Raw genomic sequence first — 24,297 nt, forward strand, 5'->3', positions numbered from 1 at the left:
GTTGCAGTGGGCCACAATCACACCACTGCATTCCAACTTGGGTAACAGAGCAAAACTCCATCTCAAAAAAAAAAAAAAAAATTACATTTCTAGTTTAAAAGACTATCAAGAAAGGAAATCTCCAGATTCAGATGGTTTCATTACAGAATTCTACCAAAGTTTAAGAATTAACACCAATGCTACACAAGTGCTTCCAGCAAATTAAGAGGAGGGAACACTTCCCAACTCATTTCATGAAGTAATACCATGATACCAAAAGCAGATACAGTACCAAACAAACAAACAAAAAGACAACTATAGACCAATATCCCTCTTTAGTAGAAATGAAAAAATCATTAACAAAATATTAGCAATTTATACACAATGACCAAGTGGGGTTTATTCCACACTTTTTTTTTTTTAATAAATAAATCCCACTTGGGATTTGTTTATCCCAAGTGGGGTTTATTCCAAATGAAAAAGGTTCATTCAATGTTCAAAAATCAGTCAACATAATATACCATATTAACAGGCTAAAGAAGAAAAATTACACCATCAGATGTCTCCATCGGAGTATACATAATAAACCTTTAGTTCCATTCAATTTGGATGAAATCAATCATTACACTTTAAAGGACTTGCCTACATAAGAGTAACTCTTTTTCACCAACAAAAGCTTGACCTATTTCAAATGTTGCATAATATCTGAATTTTGAGAACTAGAGAAAACAAGACACTGAAACATTTTTTAAAAGTTGACAATTTTTTTAAAAAAACTTCTTTTCCACAGTTAAGATGCCTGCATGCCATCTCAATTGGGAAAGAAAACTGTCTTACCATAATTAAACTGACTGTTGGACTTTTCACAGTTAATGATGTTAAACCTGTAAGCAACACCTGGTCGCATTCCACTGACTTCAAAGTAAAACCACTGATGATAATGATTGCTGTTTATGTCTGAGTTCAGAATAAGATCATATTCATTTCTGAAAATAGAAGACAAAGAAATCTGATGAAAATTAGGAAATATCTGTGCACATACAAAATGAGAAAATCTTAAGTGACTTACTTTCTAATTTGAATTACTTTGCGCAGATTCCCAGACTCAAATTTGGAGTTAAATTTCAAAATATCTCCCTCTTCTGGAATGGTGTAACTAAATAAAAGTTTTAAAGTAAATGTATTAAAATACATTGCATTTAAACAGATGAGCAAAAAGTAAATAAAATTATAATTAAAAATACATCACTACTGCCATATCACCTTCCTCATTATTTTTAAACTAAAGCACAAAACAAGCACAATCAATACATTAAATGTGGATAAGATTTATGGACAAAACTTATAATAAGAGATTTATTCTTATGTTTATACTGATATAGTAAGAACTTTTGCCTCACTGAATGCATGTCATTTCTAAAATACTTATTTTTATACAAAAAAGAACATTTTTAAAACGGCTATGACCTGTACTGAGCAGCAATAATTCTCATAAACGATGCAGTTCTCTGAAGAAAATATTATTTTCAATTTGAAGAGCTAAATTACCTATTATCTTATTTAATTAGCATCAAGAGGCACACGTATTATCCTCATTTTACATATTGATTATTAAATAAGCATTTACCATGTATCTACTAGGTGCCAGATACTGTTTGAGACATATGTCTGCTTGGTTCCCTGACTGAATGCAAACTCTTGCTCTTCTGGAGCCTACTCGCTAATAAGAGAAGACTAGGACTCTAAGATGCTCAATAATTCTGTCCAAAATAGCACTGGTATGCCACACTCAGGGTTCCTGAGTTTCTGTTTCTACCACTTCTGCCTGTCTTATCTGACAAAGAATTATCAATGTTGAAATAATTAAATAAATAAGGTATATGTTTCCTCTTTTTTCTAACAGTATTATTTCAAATTTAGTCATTAGCTTTGCTACAGCTTATACTCTTATCTAACAAAACTTTAAAAGAAAAAAAAAAAAGTGTTTTAGCCAGGCACGGTGGCTCACACTTGTAATCCCGGTACTTTGAGAGGCCGAGGTGGTCAGATGACCTGAGGTCAGGAAGTTCGAGACCATCCTGGCCAACATGGCAAAACTCCGTCTCTACTAAAAATACAGAAAAATTAGCCAGGCGTGGTGGCATGTGTCTGTAGTCCCAGCTACTCAGGAGGCTGAGGCAGGAGAATCACTTAAGCCCAAGAGGCAGAGGTTACAGTGGGCCGAGATTACACCAAAGCACTCCAGCCTAGGAGACAGAGTGCACGGGACTCCATCTAAAAAAAAAAAAAAAAATGTGTTTTTTTCCTCCACATATGATTGGCAAGATGTGAAATTTTCCAAAAATATTTGTATGTTGAGGGAGAGAAGAAAGCCACTGAGGGCTAATTGAATTTCTCATATGAGAAGGCAGATGACTAAATAATAGTCAAACTCAATATTTGTAATTTTCATTTATTTACTTATAATTAAATCCTAAAATGTGATGATATCAGTGACAATCCTAAATAGTAAACGACTAACACATCAAGGATCACAAAAAAATGCATTCCAAAGATGGAGCAGGCAACCTAAATGACTGAGCCGATTATAAGCAGTAAGAGACAACAGGGTGTGGTGGGGACTATGGAGAAGGATCAAGCAGATGCTCCTTCGAAAGGGATGGTAATTTGTTATCCTAATGAAATGAAGGCTCAGTATTGCAAGACAAGCCAGCGTTTCATATAAAATATCCACTCTCCTAAGTGAAAGTAATTTCAGTTTTTCAAAAATACAACATCATTGTGTAACCTTTACCTCAAGCCCATTAAAAATCTACCTAAAAACAAACAAAATCTCGTGATAGAGTTAAGTAGGTAAACATGACTTACCATTACCATTACATCCCAAAGGATGAAAACCTAATTAAGTCACAACTAGTTATAAATTAACTATATTTTTATTATTTTAAAAACTACCAACATTTTTCACAGAATTTTTATCTTTTAGAAATAATACTAAAATTTTATAGAAAAACTTAAAACTAATAAAAGTTCATTAAAATCAAGACTTACTTTGGGTTATCCAAGTCATATACCACACGATCTATGATATCACTCTGATGTATTAGCCTTTCAATATCTTGAGCAATTTTTGTCCTGAAATCATAAAGGTTTAACCAAAATATATTGTTATACACTAATGTACAACTTTCTCCAAAGTAAATTTTGAATGAAAAAAGTGCATGATAAAAATTTCTTGAAATAAAAATGATCATTCCTCTATCTATATATTTTGCATACAAAAAAACTAGCAATACGTAATAAGACAAAAATCAGTATCAGAATTTGAGTTCTAGAAAATATCCACGTAGAATACAGCCACAAGTCCAATCATTTAAAAAAAAAAAAAAACTTGAATGTCTATTATGCCTTTCTACATAGAAATGGTGTGGTTTCGCTATCTAACCCTTGGGCAAATAATTCTGTATACATAATAGCAGCATTACGAGAAGGTATAAAGATGTGAAAAGCCAGAGATTATATAAGAATAATTTTTTTAAACCCACCTGGCTGGAATTTAGCTAAAATGCAATTGGCAGTCAGCCTGCATGTTCGCAGAATCTCTCCTCTCTTTTGTGGTAGGAAAGGAAAGGTAGAGGGAAGGGAAACACCTGTTTGAGGGAGCAGAGGATGATTCCCTGAGCATGCAAAATTCTCTAGACTTGATCTCTCCCTGAATCAGTCCAACAAAATAAAAATTCCTCCAATCCCTACCACTGTCCTAGAAGACTAAGTCCCCCATAGAACCCACAATCTTTACCCCATCAATATTTAAGCTAAGGAAGACAATAATCACTAAACTGTGTCAACACAGGTGACACTAAAATATAGCCAAAACAGAACAGATTTGATTCCTAAAGCCAGACTGCCTGTAACTCCAGGTAGACTGGCCACAAAGTCCTGCTAGTGTTAATACATAGCTACTTCTCATGTAAAACTTATTCTCAAAGAGGAAGGTGATTATATGCACTGATTTAAATTTCAAGTTTGTTCATTTCAGCTAAAGATAAGTAATGCAGATTAGAACTGTGGCTTATAGATTTATTGAGAGCAGGGTGAGAAAGTGTACCAAAATAGTTTGTAACAAAATCTCAAGAATCCATTAAACACTGACAGTCTTAAACTTCAGGCAAATCTGAAACTAGTCTCCTGCACGAAGATACTTTTCCATGATAAAAGGATATTAACTCTCACATAGTTTAGAAATATATGTAACAATATCACAGTATAACCTTAAATTTAAAATAAGCCAAGAACCTACCCTAATTGAAAAATTAAAAATTACCAGGAAAATATCAGAAGGTATGATAGTTAAACATATAAACAAAGGATACTAAAAAAAAAAGTATAATGCTAAAACTAATCTTAATCTACTAGTTAAACAGTTAAGAATAATTTACTTTTAATTTTATTCTATAAAAAATAACTCATTACTGACATAGTAGTCTATCAGGAAAAAAAGATCTACTATCAAAAAATTAAGCTACACATTCTTGATGTAAGTTTAATGTCATAACTTTAAAATGCCAATTATAAAGAAACAAGCTTTTTTAAAAGCTATCGATTATAGTAACACATAAATAAATTCAGAATTTACATCAACCAGATGGTCAATAGTGAAGGATATGGCACTTTCACATACTCAAAATATACCACATCAAAATTTAAGTGGTCAAGTATGGGTGAATGACTAAATATATCTATTTGTCAGAATAATTTATTTAATTAATAAGGTTGTTATATGCCACAAATATGTAAAAATTAATATTCACAAAGGTTTGGTTTTTGTTTTTTTAGCAAAATGTTATGAGAAGCTAGTTTTAACAGCTCAGTTCCACAGTGATGTTCCATAACGCAAAACAGGGTCAAAGAGCTCGGGCCCGACAGGGGCCAGCAGGTATGAGAACTGAGTGAGGCTGACGGGCAGGAACTGTGGAAAACTGAGGACACAGCTTCTGTCTAAAAACGAGCTGACTGCTGCTAGGCAGGAAACAGAGGTAAAGGTTGTTGACAACCTTCAAGAAACACCAGAAACTTGGACTTGTTTGGGAGATGTGGAATCTCCCAAATTTTAAAGGCTGGCAATTGGTTTAAAAAAAAAAAAAATGCCACTCTGCAAGTTAAGCCAAATCATGTGCAAGTTGAAAATGGCCTATATACCTGTTTGTATACCTCTAACACTGTATTTTGGGGGACATAATTGCCCATTTATATTAGACTAGATCTAAAATACTTGAGGGGAATCTTTGCCCTGCCCTAAGCTCTCTTTAATAAAGAGGAGAGGCAGGGCATGGTGGCTCGTGCGTGTAATCTCAGCACTCTGGGAGGCCGAGGCAGGAGGATCACGATGTGGTCAGGAGTTCGAGACCAGCCTGGCCAACATGGTGAAACCCCATCTCTACTAAAAAATACAAAAATTAGCTGGGTGTGGTAGCGGGTGCCTGTAATCCCAGCTACTCAAGAGGCTGAGGCAGGAGAATTGCTTGAACCTGAAAGGCAGAGGTTGCAGTGAGCTGAGATTGTGCCACTGCACTCCAGCCTGGGCGACAGAGCGAGACTCTGTCTCAAAAAAAAAAAAAAAAAAAAAAAAGGAGGGAAACAGTCTTTTATTCAGACATGTATTTGTGTTAAGCAGATCAACTTTTATAAAAGAATGACAACTCTTCCTTCCTTTACCCCAGCCAACTATTGAAATACATGGCTTTCCAGTCAAAACAAATAGTCTAGGTACTCTCAGGGACTATAACCTCAAACTTACTGCCATTCAACATTTATGAAAGACTTGGCATGGAAAGGAATAATTTATGCAGGACTGTCTAGAAAATATATAGCCTATTCAGTCCATACTCAAAAACACATGTGATATGTGGCCACCAGCAAAATTGTACTTTGTTAGGTTTTCAACCACAGAGCAACACTACAAGAAATCATTTAGTAAATCTCATTGCTATATTTATTGTAAGAACATTATGGGAAATGTTCATCACATTAACAGTATGCTCTGAGGTTCCATATTATCTGTATCTGCTAGAAAGAAGATTCAAGATCATCTTCTTTACAGAGAGTATAACATATATATGTGATCAGTACATATATACGATCAACAGGATAGGCTCATGATATAGACCAGGGTTTGACTCTTGGCTCTGCCATTTACCAGTAGTGTAACTCAACAACCCTGAGCTTCAACCTACTCTTCTGTAAAATAAGAAAAATAATAGCACCTTCCTCATAGAGCTGCTATAGTATTAAATGGCACACTTTATATGCATATATACACTGCATATAAAATGCTTGTTACTGAATTGTGTGTCTGGCCCACAAAATGCCTAAAATGTCTTTAATAAAAGCTATCTGCTGCTTTTACTCCTACCAATACTTCTTCCACTATTGCCTCAATTCCAGAAGTACCTGTGTTTTCCAAGCCATTCTAAACTTCATATAAGAAATCCAGAGTTTTGTTTTCTTTATTTTGCCTTTGCCACAATTCTTTATCTACTTTTTAATTTAAAATTTCTGAAAAGGTAATATGCTGGCATTACACAAAATCAAGTATGATATAAAAGCAAAAAATGAAAAGTCTCACTTATTAACACAACCTGTATCTTCCATCCACATAATCAAGGAACTACTTTTATTACTTTTCTTCCAGATTTTACTTGATGAAAACATAAATGTAGACTGCTTTTCCCTCCTTCTGATACGAAGTCTAAAACGTCATAAAACAAGCACCTTGTTTATTTCATTTTATAATACATCTTACACCTCTATCAGGGTATAGACAGCTTTTTGTTTTTTCAACCACTGCACATTATTCATAAAAAGGTTACACCATAATTTAACTAGTCCCTGACAAATAGGCACTTGAGTTGTATCCAATCTCAAAACAATACTGCAATGAAAAACTTTGAACGCCACTTCACACGTATGCAAACTATGTGTGCACACAGACATGTGAGATTTATGAAATAAACATATCTCACAAATTCCCAGATGTGGGACTGACATGTCAAAGGAAACATGCACATTAATCTTGATAGAATCTGTCTAACCACCCTCTACCAGTGGTATTCTCAACTGACATTCCCTCAATTGAGATTCTCTCATACATGAATTCTTTCAATTAATGTATGAGAGAGGCTGTTTTTCCATAACCTCATCAATAGAATGTTATGCTCAATTAGATTTTAGCCAATCTGATATGTGGAAAATGATATCTCAGTACATCTTAACTTACATTTCTCTCATTTGGAGTTAAGTTAACCATGCTTTTGTGGTTGTCACCATTTCCTTTCCCTTATTTTTCATTTTATTTTCATAAGCGTATTTTTTTAAAATACCTTGAATGTTTTTTACAACAGGCATTACATATTATATAAAAGTGTAATTTATAATAAAACGTTTTTAAAAATACAGTTTTTTTTTTTGCCGGGCACGGTGGCTCACACCGGTAATTCCAGCACTTTGGGAGGCTAAGGTGGGCAGAACACGATGGCAGGAGATCGAGACCATCCTGGCTAACACAGTGAAACCCCATCTCTACTAAAAATACAAAAAATTAGCCAGAAGTGGTGGCACATGCCTGTAATCCCAGCTACTTGGGAGGCTGAGGCAAGAGAATCACTTGAACCTGGGAGGCAGAGGTTGCAGTGAGCCGAGATCGTGCCACTACACTCCAGCCTGGGTGACACAGCGAGACCCTGTCTTAAAAAAAAAACCTAGTTTTGTTTTTGTTTTTGTTTTTTAGGATATATGAAAAAACAATGGAAAGAAAATAAATCAAAATGTTAATAATGGTTATCTCTGCAGGATATGACAAAAAGTGACTTCTTCCTACTCTCTAATGTTATGGACTATAAAAACAGAAAAAAATGCACCAAAAATGCTAAGCATACTTTAAAATAAGAGATAAATTTAATTTTAATTTTAAATCCAACTTAAACCAAAAATATAGGTTTAAGTAATCATCAGTGTGTTTGCAATACAATTTTTTAAATGTTAGTGTGCTATCTACATTGAGATACGAATCTTACTTATAATGGACTGTTTCTCTTTCATTTGGAGGTAAAGAGATTTTTAACCAAGTTTTATTCATTTTATACTGAACTTTCTTTAAAACAGTGATTGCACATAAGAAAACTGTAGAGTAGAAATTCAAAATAACAATCAGGATATTTTCACTGAAATCATGTAAAGGAGTCTAATGTTTCCTTTTCTGAAAGTGATAAAACAGTAATTCTTCATTAATTTTGACATCATTCATTTACAATGCATTCAGGTAGGGAACGTGATAAGTTGGCAAATAATTCACAAAATGTCATCATTTGCTCAAAAATAAGATGCAGAAGACTAGGCAAATAAGCAAACCAGAATTACCATCCTCAATGTATTTTTTAAAATAAGCATTTCTGAGTACTTTGGAAATACCTTTAACCTGAACTATATTTGATATTTTATCACAAATATAGAACCATAAAGCCTTCAGAGTGGCTACAGGGGTCAGCGAACTTCTCCTACAAAGAGCCAGATAGGCTTTGCAGGCCACATGACAGCCATTCAACTCTGCCATGGTAGCACAAAAACAGTCATAGACAATGCATTAAAAAACAAGGCATGACTATGTTCCAACAAAGTGTTATTTGTGGACACGAGTATGAATTTCATATCATTTTCATGTGCCACGAAGCCTTATTTTCCTCTCAATTGTTTTAACCACTTAAACATGTGAAAACCATTTTTAGCTCATGGGCTGAACATAACCGGGCAGATTTGGCAGATTTGGGATGGATTTGGCACACAGACCGCAGTATGCCAACCCTAACCTAGGTGAATGACTACCAAACTTTTTTAATATGACCAACAAGAAACACATTTTAAAGATCATAAGCCTACAAAAGAGAAACAGAGAGGTGAATCAAAATAATTATGAAACAATACTTAGCTGTACTACATGTGACACACTGTTATTTTAATATTGGTTACTAATGAGTATCAACCCAAATTTGATAAACACTGGTCTAATCTTTGCTTTTAAAAAGTTGAGAAAATTGTTATCTAGAGAAATAGTTATTTATGTGCGCGCGCACACACACACACACACACAGAGTGGGAGAGTTAAGTCTAAAACTTGCTTTTCAGAGAGCATCCTGCCCGGCCCTGACAAGATGTCTCACCACATATATGGTCTCACCCCTCTCATCAAGTCTAACCCAATTATCCAAGCATTTCTGCCATACACATATGTTCTTCCAGTCTCACATTAGTGTTACTTGGAGGAACAAATAATTTTGAAGAGTTTCCTACCCATTATTCAAAAATAATGGGTAAAAAGGTGAAAAGGGAGAGTGGAGGCTTTGGAGTATGCACCTGTGAAGATCCACACTGCACTGCTCACCGTAACTCCCATATAAACACTTGAAAAACTCAGTTGACCCCTGAACAACACAGGTTTCAACTGCACAGGTCCACTTATTAGTGGATTTTCCTTCCCCTTTGCCCCTGCTGAGACAGGCAGGAAGACCAACCTATCCTTCTTCTTCCTGCTCTTCAGCCAGTTGACAAGGATGAAGACCTCTATGGTGATCTACCTCCACTTAATGATTAGTAAACATATTTTCTGTTCCTTATGATTTTCTTAATAACATTTTCTTTTCTCTAACTTAGCTTTATTGCAAGAATACAGTATATAATACAAATAATGTACAAAATAAGTGTGAACTGTTTACATTACTGGTAAGGCTTCCGGCCAACAGTAAGCTATTAGTAGTTAAGTTTTGAGGGAATTAAAAGTTATACTTGAATTTTTGACCACACAGGGGCTGGTGCCCCAACCTCTGCATTGTTCAAGGGTTAACTATATTTGCAAAGAATATATAAAATTAGGAGGGGAAAGGCAATAACTTTCAAATACCAAAGTACTGTTGTCTATTACACAATCTGTAAACATTTTTAAATAAAAATACTTTATTTTTTGTAGTAGTCATGGCTAAGGTGATTAACATTATTGGGGAAGTCCTATACATCTAAGTAATATGAATAGAATCATATTGTTTTGTTGAAATATGAAACCTTCATCCTCAACAATGCAATCGTTCTCAGGGCTACAACTCCATAGTGAAATATGGTTATACTCTCCTGCTGCATGTCAACTATCTAATACCCACAGAAATGTTGGCAAATATGGCAGGAAAATGGAGCGACAAATATGATGAAAGGTGTTCTTTAAAACACAGGGTATACAAATCAGTCAAACTTGGTAAGAGTCACCACCATACAATTATATGATGATGAGAGACTAGCAGACAAAGGTTTTAGATTGCTTCAGAATTTATGACTTATTTCTGCAGCAACAAATCAGAACACATCTCCATCAAGGTCGTGAAAATCAAAGGGAAAACATCTCTATAGGGAAAGAAATCTTTGAAACTTCTGGAGAGACGTGGATCACTCGATTCTCAAATGCATTTTGGAGCCAGTCCTGTTTTTCTCATCGCAAATTTTCTAGGAGCAAATACAGGTAACAACAGAGTTGGTTGTTTTTGTTTTTTTGTTTGTTTCTTTGTTTTTGAGATGGAGTCTCACTCTGTTGCCCAAGCTGGAGTGCGGTGGCACGATCTCAGCTCACCGCAACCCCTGCCTCCCGGGTTCAAGTGAGTAGCTGGGACTATAGGTGCCCGAGTAACTGGGACTACAGGCATGTGCCACCACACCCAGCTAATTTTTTGTATTTTTAGTAGAGACAGGGTTTTACTGTGTTGGCCAGGATGGTCTCAATCTCCTGACCTCGTGATCCACCCACCTCGGCCTCCCAAAGTCCTGGGATTACAGGCATGAGCCACCACGCCCAGCCAACAACAGAGTTTTGAATTTCCAGGTTTTTTGTGTTTGTTTCCTTGAGCTGCATCTCCTTTGCACTTTACCTTGCACACCAACATATCTATGTTTAAAACACCTGTACCAACTCTCATCCACCTTTTGATTTCTTATCATGCTACTTACCTCACACTATTAAAAATGTATCTTAAAGCTTTGTTTTGAACTCAGTGGTATATTAGACTGTACACAGGCAGTAAGAATGTCAATTACTTCAGGAAAAAGTCCTACAGATGCCCTAATATATGGAAGAAGCTGGACTCTAATCTGTAGATTACATTTACAGGACAATTCTGAGGTCCATGTTTCAGAAACAAGGTGAGAAAACTAATCATAAATATTAAGACAGAGAAGGTTGGAGAAGAGTCACAGTAACTCCCAGTACGTATAAATTCCTCCATCATCAGGATAGGCTCAGTCAGGGAGAGAGAGGGAGTGAAGCTTGGAACCATGGATAGAACAATATTACCTGAAAGGTCAAGCAAGCCAGGCAAGGAAAAAACCCAGTATCAGAAATAGCTGCTCAAAGAGGACAGAGGTCACCAGAGCTAAGGGTGGTAGCCCTCAATCTGCATACAGACATTCACAGAGATATGACAGCTAGTCAAAGTCACCATGCATTTAACTATAATACATCTACGCTTAATTAAAACGTTAAGTTTCTTTACATATTGATATATACAATCAAGTAAATGGAGTTTAGCAATGGTTATCAAATGTTGCTCAGAAGCACTGCTTGGGAGGGATGTATGTCCCTTATTAACATAAACAGGTAAAATATCTAAATAAGTGTCTTGACCGATGAAAGCTTTCATAATATAAAGTCCATGAGAGGAAATAAGAGGGTTCCTTTGTAGTTAAAATTAAGGCTGAGAATCAGAGGCTTATATAAAATTATGCCTCTTTTCTATAATCCTTCTTCCTTCTAACCTTACCTCAAATATTACAGGCTAGTAAGAGAAAATACTTTCAGTTTGAGGCAATTTAATAACAAAACTTGCTTTCAGGGCTTAAAGAGCACTTAAAATTCAGGAAGTGCCTTCTGTAGTCAAGATGACATCTTTGACTTTGGAGAGGTAAAGAGCCTAAGAGATGATGCTGAAAAGAAGAAATATCAAGTTGCTGCCTGACTGACTCACTCCAGGTGGGTCGTTCAGATTCTTCAAAAAGCAGATGCCAAGGCACAATGAGATATGCTCCTGTGGGCCTCTCCTAAGGGGAAACTTGGAAGAAAAACAGTGGGACAGAGTTCATCCTCAATCACTGCAACTGTTCTCAGGGTTGCAAGCCCTCACCTCTATCCCCCAGGATCAATTTACTTACTTACAGAATTGACTTACTTACTTACTTACTTACTTACTTATTTATTTATTGAGACAGAGTCTTGCTCTGTCACCCAGGCTGGAGTGCAGCGGCACGATCGATTTATTTATTTATTTATTTATTTATTTATTGAGACAGAGTCTTGCTCTGTCACCCAGGCTGGAGTGCAGTGGCACGATCACGGCTCACTGCAGCCTCTGCCTCCTGGGTTCAAGCAATGCTCCTCCCTCAGCCTCCTGAATAGTTTGGACTACAGGTGTGTGCCATCACACCCGGCTAATTTTTGTGTTATTAGTAGAGATGGGGTTTCACTATACTGGCCAGACTGGTCTCAAACTCCTGACCTCAAATGATCCATCCACCTTGGCCTGACAAAGTGCTGGGATTAGAGGGGTGAGCTACTGCACCCAGGCCCCAGGATCTATTTAAATCCCTCTCACCCTCAGCTATCACCTCTGCAGGTCTTGATAGCTTATCTGATTAAGCAATCCAAACTCTCATTCCTGAGCAGTGTGAGCCCCTGGTAATCATTCTCATTCCAGGCCGGCTGTAACATGTCCATTCACAGTTAAAATTGAGGAAGGGAGTAGGCAACAGGCCAATCACTGGATTGCCTATGTTCCACACAAAGTCAACCCATTGCCACTGTGTAAAAACAACCCTACCTCTATTAGCTGATCTGGGTCAATCACTTGTTGTCAAAATGGTATGCTTTTCCCCTCACCTGCTGGTCTTAGACACAAGGAGGCCAGAGTACCCCACTGGCAACCACATCTTGTTGTTACATTGTACCCTGTGGTAAGACTGCACCCACTTTGGGAATGAGGACTTCTAACCCTGCAGAGCCCAGAGGTGGAGGGACAGAAAACAGAAAGTCCCTGGGTGGATACTGGATGCTACACTAAATAGGGCCACTTCTGTTCCCACCTCCTGGTTCCCAGGCTTGTGTATTCTTTCTACGGAATTATGGAAACATTTCTAATTTACTGTATGCACTGCATGCTGCAAGATGGCAACCCAACCATTCCCTGAGCTAGAGCTTTACATGGGCCTTTTGAAGGCCGCTGTAGCACTCCACGAGGCCAGCTGCCTCTGGATGGTGCCATCTGTAACATGGTAGATGCCCTGGCACAGACCCACTCCCACACATCTTTCCCAGGGAGGTAAGTCCCCCATTCTGATGCTATGATGTACGGGATGACACGTCTGTGGATCAAGGGGCCAACCAGTGGCACTAAACATACACTAAGTTGCCAAGTAAAAATAATGAATTATATAAGATGCTATAGGTAAAAAAAAATAAGATGCAGTTATTTTCTCGAAGGAACTTATAGTCTAAAGAGAATCAAATACAGCAAGTTCTTCCTTGTTTATTACACACTATACTTGTAACAAGGGTATACAATTTTTTTCAGATACTGATACAAGCCATTATCATAAAACCTTCTCCATAATCACCAAAACCAGTCCAAATGCACCAAAAAAGGTATTTTTATATGACAACTATTCACTCATTGGCAATATTTAATATTACTTGCAATATCTAATCTTACTTGGCAATATTTAATAACCTTATTGTTGTTATGAATCCTGTTCTTTTATCTATTTCCAATTAAAATGTTTTCCAATTAAAATTGCAAACTTTACAAAATAATACTGTCTATATTGTTTCATTTATAGTCTATTTTTATTTTTTCAATTTTTACTTTTTGTTAGTACATAGTAGGTATATATATATGTATTTATGGGGTAAATGAGATATTTTGATACAGACATACAATGCGTAATAATCACTTCAGGGTAAAAGGGGTATCCCTCACTTCAAGCATTTATCCTTTCTTCCAATTATACTTTTACTTTTTAAATGCAAAATAAATTACTGTTGATTGTAGTTGCCCTGTTGTGATTTATAGCCTATTTTTAAATCCTATACTTAACTCAAGTTCAAATGACAAATTACTAAGTTAACAAATATTGCTAAGAATATTCATTCAAAGATTATTAAATAATCTGTTTTTGTATTTTGAGATTCAGTATTAATAGAAAATTTCTAAACTATCCAATGGTCAGGTTTATCATTCTGGCTTCATCTGAATAAGGAATAAGCTCAAGAAATAAAGTAAACCAACAAGGACAATTTCAAAACAAGGCAAAATTTCCAAAGCAGAATTTAAAAATACAGTAACTTATAACTCACAGTAATTATCTTCCTAAATGCCCAAAGTAATTTTTTTAAGACTGCCTCATATCTTGACAATAGCCTTATTTAGAAGAGGGAAGAAATATGCAACTCACCTTTGTACACCATAAGGCCTTTCTAAAATAGGCTCTTTGAATGGAGGCGGAATGTGACCAAAATAATCGGGATAAGCCACCTCTGAATATTCTGGGACAGACTTCGTATTTTTCACAATCTCAATATAGAGGTCTGGGTCATGGAGTGTTGGTCCATCAGGTACTTCAACCGATGCTTGTTCTACCGATGAATTTGACTCAGTATCTTCATCATCTTCAGTTTCAACTCCAGTGCAGCAAAGCTTCCCTAGCTGAACTGTTCTTCCCTCAAACAGAACATTTCCACAAGTAGCCATGTGTGGACATGCTTTAGCACAGGTAAGGACAGTAAGAGGAAGACTGCAGTCCTTCTTCATTTCTGCAGTAAAACCTGGGGCTGTTTGAGAAGGAATATTCTGCAATGTAATTCGGTCCAAGGCCTTTACAATATCATTGTTTAAACCATGGACTGATGAAATAGTTCTATTTTGATCACCTGGCTGCTGTTGTAATGTTCTATCATTATCTTTAATATCTTCTTTTGCTAGATCCATAAAGGTAGACTTCTTTTCACCTTCATCTCCTTTAGAAGATATGTTCTCCTTCATTACAACTTTTCTTAAATTGCCAGAATTCCCAGATGTTTCCTCGCCTGCCGTGGGAACAACAATAGGACCACGTACTTTTCCCTCAAATACAAAAGGCTTTGGTTCTTTGGAGATTAAATCATAGTCCTTTGAAAATAAAAACATGTTTAAACTTTTAACTGTAAATATTAAAACATATTAACAAAACTAATACATTCATGTTATATATTGCTTCAGAAATTTTTGGAAATTTTAAAGATGGATAAAACCGGATATGTTTTCATTTCACTAAAAAGACAAAATTTTTAACCACAACAAAATTCATAACAACTACTTTACTTTGCCTACATTTCACAGAAATGTGGGAAATCTTAGAATTCTAAACAGAAAAACATAAAGACTCCAAAATCCTATTAGGGACAACAACTAAATTGTTATTCATTCATTCAATAACATTACAGTGTCTGTTTTGTGCAATATTTATGAAGTGTCCATTTTGTGCCAAGCTTTGTCTCAAGCACTTAAGACATTTAAAAAAACAACTCTTCCCTTTTGTAGCTTACATTTGTATAGGGGTAGAAAAGAGGACTGTCAATACAACAAGTAATAAATACGATATATATTTCATATATAGAACATTAGAAGGGTAAAGCTCTACAGAAAAAAAAAAAAAAAAGGAGGGCAAGGCCGGGCACAGTGGCTCACACCTGTAATCCCAGCACTTTGGGAGGCTGAGGCAGGGAGATGACCTGAGGTCAGGAGTTCAAGACCAGCCTGGCCAACATGGTGAAACCCTGTCTCTACTAAAACTACAAAAATTAGCTGGGCATGGTGGTGGTGGACACCCGTAATCCCAGCTACTCAGGAGGCTGAGGCATGAGAATCACTTGAACCCAGGAGGTGGAGGTTGCAGTGAACCGAGATCATGCCACTGCACTCCAGCCTGAGTGACAAAGTGAGACTCTCTCTCAAAAAAAAAAAAAAAAAAAGGAGGACAGGACAGGCAGGATGTAATGTGGATTGGGAGTACCAAGAGAGCAGAGGTAGATGGCAACTCTAAATGCTATTGGTTAGGGAGCCTCATGAGCAGATGAAATAGAAGCAAAGACGGTGAGGGCACCACACAAGGGGTGCATTCCAGGCAGAGAGGACTAGAGCACATAGCTCCCAGAGTGGAAGAACACCTGAGGTGTTCAAAGAACAGCAAGGATGGGATAGCTGGGAAAGAATGGACAAGATGAATGCCACGATGAATGCCAAGCACTGGAGAGTCTTGCACACTATAAGAATTTGGGTTTTTACTCTGAATGAGATTGGAAGCCATGACAGGGAGGGATGCCATGACACGAGTTATTTTTGAAAGATCAGATCCTAGTGCAGGGTTTCTGAATGACAGTGGCAAACATTTTGGGCCAGATCATTCTTTTTTGGATGATTTAAACAGATAAATAAGGTGTATATTGAAGTCATTTCCAAAATTTTGCTATTATACAAAACTGCAATAAAAATCTTTTTGCAAAGAGTTTTTGCTTTGTTTATAATGATTTCCTAAGCACTGAAATGGAACTGCAGAATCAGATATTATAATCAATTTTAATAATGCAAACTGGCCAGAACACCAAACTCTCCAAAAACACTTGTATTAATGTATATTCCCAGTAACTATACATAAGAGTATCTATTTCAACTGCTCTCTTCTTTGCCAACATTCGATACTATGGTTTTTTAAAAAAAAAATTCTAATGTGGTAGATAAGAAATATTATCTTACTGCTATTTTAATTTGCATTTCTCTGACTACTGGGAAGCAAACACTTTTCTATACATCTGTTAATCAGTCGCAATCCTTCATAGGTAACTTTTTTGTTCCTGGATACAGGGTTTTCTTTTTTTACGGTATAAATTTTCATGTTAAAAAATTTGTATACACATACATACATGAATCCTCCAGCTAACCCATTTTTTGAAAATATTTTTCTGGATTTGCAATTGATCTTTTAATTTGGGTTAATTTCCTTATATACATTATGGAGTCCAAATTAAGAATCTTCCATTGTGATTTATTCCTTGAATGTCCACTGTATACAAAGCAAGGATTCAAAGATGATTCACAGGATCCCCTGTACTACAGCTAAGCCAAGAAGACAGTGGAAGCACTAAGGAGGAAATAGGTAGATCTACCTTAAAAGGGTTAAAGGGGTAGTAAGTTTGCATTAAAAAACACATTTTGTAGGAAACATGGTAGGCTAAGTATCCACCCCACAGAACTATTTACAATTTTTACATATATTAAATATTTAAAATTGTTACATATATTAAAATATTTTAAGTTTGTCATTAAGTGGATAAGAAAGCAAGGATAAAGGCAAAGTATCAAATGAAGAAGGGATCCCTATGTGATAAGCTAAAGACTGAAGCTACCTTTCACTTTGAAAACATTTGCTAAACCAGGTGACCTTGGGTACAGATTTTCCCATCTCAAAGGCGATGAAGGACAGGAGAAAAACCTTGAACTGGCATTAAGGTGATTTCCCTCTCAAAAAGATGAAACTCCAGAACTACATCTTCAATATATAGGTCCTAGAAACACTCCCACCACAAAAGAAAAAAAAAAAAAAAACACGTAAAAAGAAGAGCCAACTGTCTTAAATTTTAAACCTTAGCTCTAAGATGGTGAAAAGTAGCACCACTCACAAACTGGTATTAAAAACCGGCCATCAAATCACATGGATTCGCAGCCTGAATTCATGTCATTTTGGTGGTCCAAAAGCCCTTGAGGATTCAATCTATAATGGTGACTCTCAAAAGCAACAGCTCCTGGAGTTTCCACATAATTTCCACATACAAAATTATAAAGAAGAAAAGAAACCTAAACATACAATTCAACAAGGTAGAAGGAAAAAGAACCAAAAGAAACATTAGATATTGAAAAAGACCTACCAGAATCTCAGACTAAGAAATGACCATATTTAATATGTTCAAAGAAATAAAATATAGAAAACAAGAAAGACTGATTAAATGCATTTTGTAAGGTTTCTTTTTTTTTTTTCTTTTTTTTTTTTTTTTTTTTGAGAGGGAGTCTCGCTCTGTCTCCAGGCTGGAGTGCAGTGGTGCAATCTCAGCTCACTGCAAGCTCCAACTCCCTGGTTCAAGCAATTCTCTCTGCCTTAGCCTCCCGAGTAGCTAGGATTACAGGCACGCACCACCACACCCCAGCTACTTTTTGTGTTTTTAGTAGAGACGGGGTTTCATCATATTGGCCATGGTCTCGATCTCCTGACTTTGTGATCCCCCCTCTTGGCCTCCCAAAGTGCTGGGATTACAGGCTTGAGCCACCGCACCTGGCCCCTAGTAGATATTTCTAATGACAGATGAGACAAAGCCAAAAAGAGAATTAGGAAACTGACAGATAGTTCTAATGAAATAATCTGAAGGCAGCATAGAGAGGCAAAGAAAAGGAAAACAGAAAAAAGAGGTTAAAAGACATGAAAGGGAGTAAAAAGGTCTACGTTCAATTAGAATTGCAAAAGAGGGAGGGCAAAAACAAAACGCAGTAACTGAAGAAGGGAACGCAGAGTTTTTCCAAATCTTATGAGAAAACAACTCACAGAATCCAAATACAATAAATCCCAAACAGGATTTTAAAAAAGAAAATCCACACTTAGTCAACATTACTAGGAACTGTAGCATTAAAGCAAAAAAAGTATATGTTAAAAGCCACCAAAAATAGTCTCTTATAAAATAAAAACATACACTTACCATACATACCACCCAGCAAGTTCACTGATAGGTATTTACCCAAGAGAAATGAAAGCTATCTCCCCAAAAAAAAATTTTTTTTTTTTTAGACAGAGTTTCACTCTTGTTGCCCAGGCTGGAGTGCAATGGCATGATCTCAGCTCACTACAACCTCCAGCTCCAGGGTTTAAGCGATTCTCCTGCCTCAGCCTCCCGAACAGCTGGGATTACAGGTGCCCATCACCATGCCCAGCTAATTTTTTGTATTTTTAGTAGAAAAGGGGTTTCACCATGTTGGCCTGACTGGTCTTGAACTCCTGACCTCAGGTGATCCACCCGCTTCAGCCTCTCAAAGTGCTGGGATTACAGGCATGACCCACCATGCCTGGCCACCCCAAAAAATTTTGTGCACAAAATGTTATCAACTTTACTCATATTAAAGTCCAATGAAGTCTAAAACTTCAGACATTCCAACACTCATCCACAAAGAAATTGTGGTATATTTACAAAATAAAATACTATCAAGCAATAAGGAAAGAACCACTGTTATATGCAGCAACATGGGTAAACCTCAAAAACATATGCTCAGCAAAAGAAGCCTGACCCTAAAAAGTAAATGCTGTATGATTCAATTTATAAGAAGTTCTAAAACAGTCAAGACTAGTCACAGTGACAGAGAGCAGATCAGCAGTCATCTGTGCAGGAGATGAAGAGACTACAAGGGGCCCAAGGAGACTTTCTGGAATGACAAGAAATATTTCTGTCTCAATGGGTGGTAGTCACATAGGTGTATAAATGTGTCAAAACTCACTGAACTTAAGTGAAACTTACTGTATGCAAATTTTAACTCAATAAAGTTGATTTTTTAAAAGTAACCAGAGAAAGAGACTAATTTTAAGAATGTTTACAAAATAAAGACACTTTCGGGGAGGGAGAGCAAGACAGCATGTGCACAAGTGCACAGGCAAGTACACGCCACTAAACGACGTGATCCCAACAGAAGGTCTGAGACACAAAAGGTAATGAAAAATTTTAAAGTGGTAAAAATGTGGGTAAGTCTACACTAAACATAAAAAAGCAAAGCAGTAATGTCAAATAGGTTTTTTATATATCTTAACTCTAGTTTTTAGAAAACCCACTTGACGTTACTGCTTTGCTTTTTATGTTTAGTAAAAAAAAAAGTGTGTATATATATATATATATATATATATGTTGATTTGGGAAGTCATGGTAGTTAGAATACTCGAAGTTTCCATTTATGGCTGAGGGAAAGAGGAAAGAAAGGTCCTGATTTACTTTAGACTTTGATAAATATGTTGGAAAATCTAGAGTAACTAGAATTTTTGCGTATTTGTCAATAATCAAACTAATACTTTAAATGGATACAGTTTATGTAAACTATACCTCAAAAAAGTTGATTAAAATAAAAAAAGACTGTATATACAGTTTTCAAACTAGTAATAGGGAAAAGGTGGAGTAAGAGAAAGATAATCCAAATGAAGGCAAGAAAAAGAGATAAACATAAAGAGATAAAACTATTAAAATAAGATTTCATAAATATAAATCCAAATATAGAAGTAATTATATGTAAATGATCTAAATGCTCCAGTTAAATGACAAAACTCAGATTTGGTATTTTTAAAATCCAACTATACGCTGTTTAAAAAATACACATCGAAGGATACTGAAAAGTTAAAAGTTAATATAAGTATATTAATATTTTTTAAAGTGCTTTTTGTCTTAGAATCTTAGAGGTAAAGATAGTAACTTCATAATGATAAAAAGTCCAACTCAAAAAGGAAGAAAACTCAATCTACATGTATATACAATAAATAATAACCCTCAAAAAATATACAACAAAAAACTAACAGACCTGCAAATAGAAACACACTCATAATCATAATCACAAGTGAGAAATTTTTTCATTGTGAGAAATTTTTAAAATACTTTTCACAGTGATTAATAGAATAAGAATAAAAATCCATAAGGATAAAAGAGAACTTAACTTCTCAACACAATTAACAATCTTGTCCTAATAGGCAAATAGACAACTGTGACTAACAAGTATAGAATTCTTTTCAAACACATAAGAAAGAGTAACAAAAGTTTATCATATCCAAGGCCATAAAACGAGTCTCAAATTTTTAAAAGGTTGTGATTACAAAGACTGTGTCTTCTTATTCTACAACTATATGCTAGAAATAAATTTAAAAGATTTAAAATTTTTTATCTTTTTTAGAAAGCCAATTTTAAAAATTATCTTTTTTAAAAAACCAATGAATCAAAAAAAAATAAGTTTCAGAGTAAAGATAATAAAAACACTAAACATCAAAATTACTGCTTATAAGATGCAGCAAAAACAGTAATTATAGGAGGAAAATTTATAGCCTATCTATGCATGCATACATACACACCCATGCGCGCGCGCGCACACACACACACACACACACACACGAAAAGAATAAGGCTGAAAATTACTGGACATCTCCCTTAGATGACAATGCAAAAAAAGAAAACAAAAAAGAATGAAAGCAGCAAAAGTCAAGACACAGCACTTTAAACATTATTTAGAGATATGAGGATCAACTTCAAAAACATACAAAAAGTAATTTCAGGATTTAGCATGTGGGAAAGGAGTACCTATATAAAACTATTTGACACTTTAAACTTTCTCCATGAATAACTTTGACAAAAATTTAAAACCAAATTTAACAAGAGGAAAACAAGAAAGAAAAACAAAATATAACAAAAGTCCATAGTAAATGCCATCATGCTACCACAGACATATGAATAAAAGAACTGTGAAAATGCAGAATTTTGATACTTTCATTATTCTGCCATCAAGAAACAAGAGAAAATAAAACTATAATTGTCACTATGAATAAATAAACATAGCTTTAAAAGTATGGTAAGGTCACTTCACAAAGGATGTTGATAATTACTTTAATAATACCATACGTTGCCTTCGAATAGCATTCATTTTCCTTCCATCTGGCCACTGAATAATGGCCTTAACACATCTGGAAACAAAGCAGGCGGTGTTCAAGATTGAAACAAACACATAAAGTAATCTTAAGCATTAATGGTTGATGCTGAAAATAATATACAAATGAAAGTGGAAAAAGTCATAATTGAAACTAACTTCATTTATGTTTATTATCTCATGATCTACAAAAAATTGATACAAAGATAGCTGAAGAAAATTCTTTCAAACACATCCTATCTGGAACCAACCAATCTTTTTAATCCTTGAAAGCATGAAAGCATGTCACTTACATATTGCTGCCTAAAATTCAAATACACACTTCAAAAAACAGAGCCTAAAGTATCAAATAATGCATTCCTTTGAAACTTAAAAATGACAAAGATAATCAAGTGGCAACACAATTACCTTAGAAATAATTTTCTGATTATGTAAATAAAAGACGATATGCTATTTCCTATTACATATGCTACAGAAATAGAGCTACTCTATATAAAACTTTACAGCAGAATAGACAATGCATTAATAAATGTGTACTACTTGAAATATCTGAAGCAGCATCTTTCGCTTAAAGAAAATAAAAAGGAGTAACTTAGTGAGAAGCTCTTTCACTCAGATCTGTCTTTACAATCTGACCCTGGCCACACCTATTCAGACCCAAAGCAGGAAACTGCTCTAGGAGCAGCCAAACTAATGGACAAGTTGGCCAGCTGTTCATAAAGTGCCATGTAGGAAATCATCAAGGTTAGCCTATTCTGGGTGACAAACTATAATTAGAAAACAGGGAATCTAAACATAGAATACAAGAACAACTCATCACAATCTAAAAGAAAACTCATTTGTGAAAGGATAAGAATCAAAGTCCTGGACTTAATACCCATAATCAGGTTACTTTTTTCTATTCCCAAATCAAAACTACAATCTGTAATCACATGAGAGTAGTGCGCTCTTAACTAAGGTTTTGATTTCCATGGTTTCAGTACTGGAGGTTAATCACAGTCTGAAGTATTAAATGGAAAAGTACAGAAATAAACAATTTATAAGTTTTAAAGAGTGCTCCATTCTGAGTAGCATACCACCATGGTCCATCCCACCCAGGACATGACTCTTCCTTTGCCCAGCGTATCCACAGTATCTATGCAACTGACCTGTTAGTCACTCAGTAGCCATCTGCTACCAGATCAAAAAAACATGGTATATAAAGGGTTTGGTTTCAGGCATCCACTGGGGGTCTTGGAACCTATCTCCCACGGATAAGGGGGGCCTACCGTATATATTTCTCTTTTGTACAGAAAAAGTAGAAGGTACAGAAGAAACAGGTGACTTCTTCACACAATAATCGATTTCCTCCTCAAACTTTTTCCACAGTATTCTTCTGCCTTGATTTAGCAGTATTTGTTATTACTGATATTTTCAAGTGGTTCTTAACTAGACACAAATGTGTTAAAAGAGCTCACGGATAACTGCTGTAGGTTGAATGAAAGAGAATCAACCTGTACCCTTTCTCAAATGCCTCTTCCTGTCTTTTTTTTTCTTTTGACAAATACCTTCTCTTTCATTCCTGCCTTCCTTCTATTACCCCGATTTCAAAGTACCTTCTCATGTACCTCAAATCTAGGGGGAATACCAAGACACCAGAGCAGGGGGTGGCAGGGAAGGCTGCAGAAGGTGGACAGTTGTTGCATCTTTTATGGCATCTAAGGCTCCTAAGTTCCCAAGCTGAAACCTGAATGATTAGAACCATGAAATGTAAATTCTAGGTGATAAATGTTTCTTTTTTTTTTTTAGACGAAGTCTCATTCTGTTGCCCAGGCTGCTGGAGTGCAGTGGTGCGATCTTGACTCACTGCAACCTCCATCTCCCAGGTCAAGAGATTCTCCTGCCTCAGCCTCCGAGTAGCTGCAACTACAGGTGTGTCTCATCACGCCCGGCTAATTTTCTTATTTTTAGAAGAAACAGAGTTTTGCCATATTGGTCAGGCTGGTCTCGAACTCCTGACCTCAAATTATCTGCCCACCTCGGCCTCCCAAAGTGCTGGGCTTACAGGCATGAGCCACCACACCCGGCAACAAATATTTCTTTTTAATTTCTCACCTATAACCTCACAACTATAACCTCACAACAAAGTATTTTTCTTTAAGCAACTAGAAATTAAGTGTATGAAATTTGGGGAACAAAGGAAGGGCTAAACAAATCTTAGAGATTATCTAATTCAAACTCTTTGACACTTTAAGATCCTGGGTGATTTCATAGACTTATCCAAGGAAACATCACAAAAGCCAGCTAATTGCCAACAATTCAATCAACTTGACTTGCTCTGTAATCCAGGCTGAATAAAAAAACTGTGTCCATTAAAGTGATGCAAAAAGACTAAAGTGACAAAAAATGTAATAGTCCATCTCCCCTCTTTTTTTTTTGAGACGGAGTCTTGCTCTGTCACCAGGCTGGAGTGTAATGGCGAGATCTCGGCTCACTGCAACCTCTGCCTCCCAGGTTCAAGCTA

At 35.9% G+C, this 24,297-nt stretch overlaps 1 protein-coding gene across 11 annotated transcripts in view; it reads right to left on the reverse strand.

Annotated features, from left to right (window-relative positions):
• Nucleotides 1–24,297, reverse strand: part of AGTPBP1 (ATP/GTP binding carboxypeptidase 1) — a 195,711-nt gene that overhangs the window by 71,540 nt on the left and 99,874 nt on the right. For 9 of the 11 annotated variants that reach the window (XM_054658866.2, XM_054658865.2, XM_016961056.3 and 6 more), the window contains 4 exons: nt 14,509–15,221; nt 3,031–3,114; nt 1,049–1,135; nt 817–965 (listed from right to left, as the gene is read on the reverse strand). In XM_054658866.2, the coding sequence (XP_054514841.1) occupies nt 817–965; nt 1,049–1,135; nt 3,031–3,114; nt 14,509–15,221 (1,033 nt within the window). The remainder of the gene's footprint in view (nt 1–816; nt 966–1,048; nt 1,136–3,030; nt 3,115–14,508; nt 15,222–24,297) is intronic. The other 2 variants (XM_009456802.4, XM_016961055.3) reach the window with 2 other exon arrangements.

The sequence above is a fragment of the Pan troglodytes genome, chromosome 11 (assembly GCF_028858775.2).
Source record: "Pan troglodytes isolate AG18354 chromosome 11, NHGRI_mPanTro3-v2.0_pri, whole genome shotgun sequence".
NCBI lineage: Eukaryota > Metazoa > Chordata > Mammalia > Primates > Hominidae > Pan > Pan troglodytes.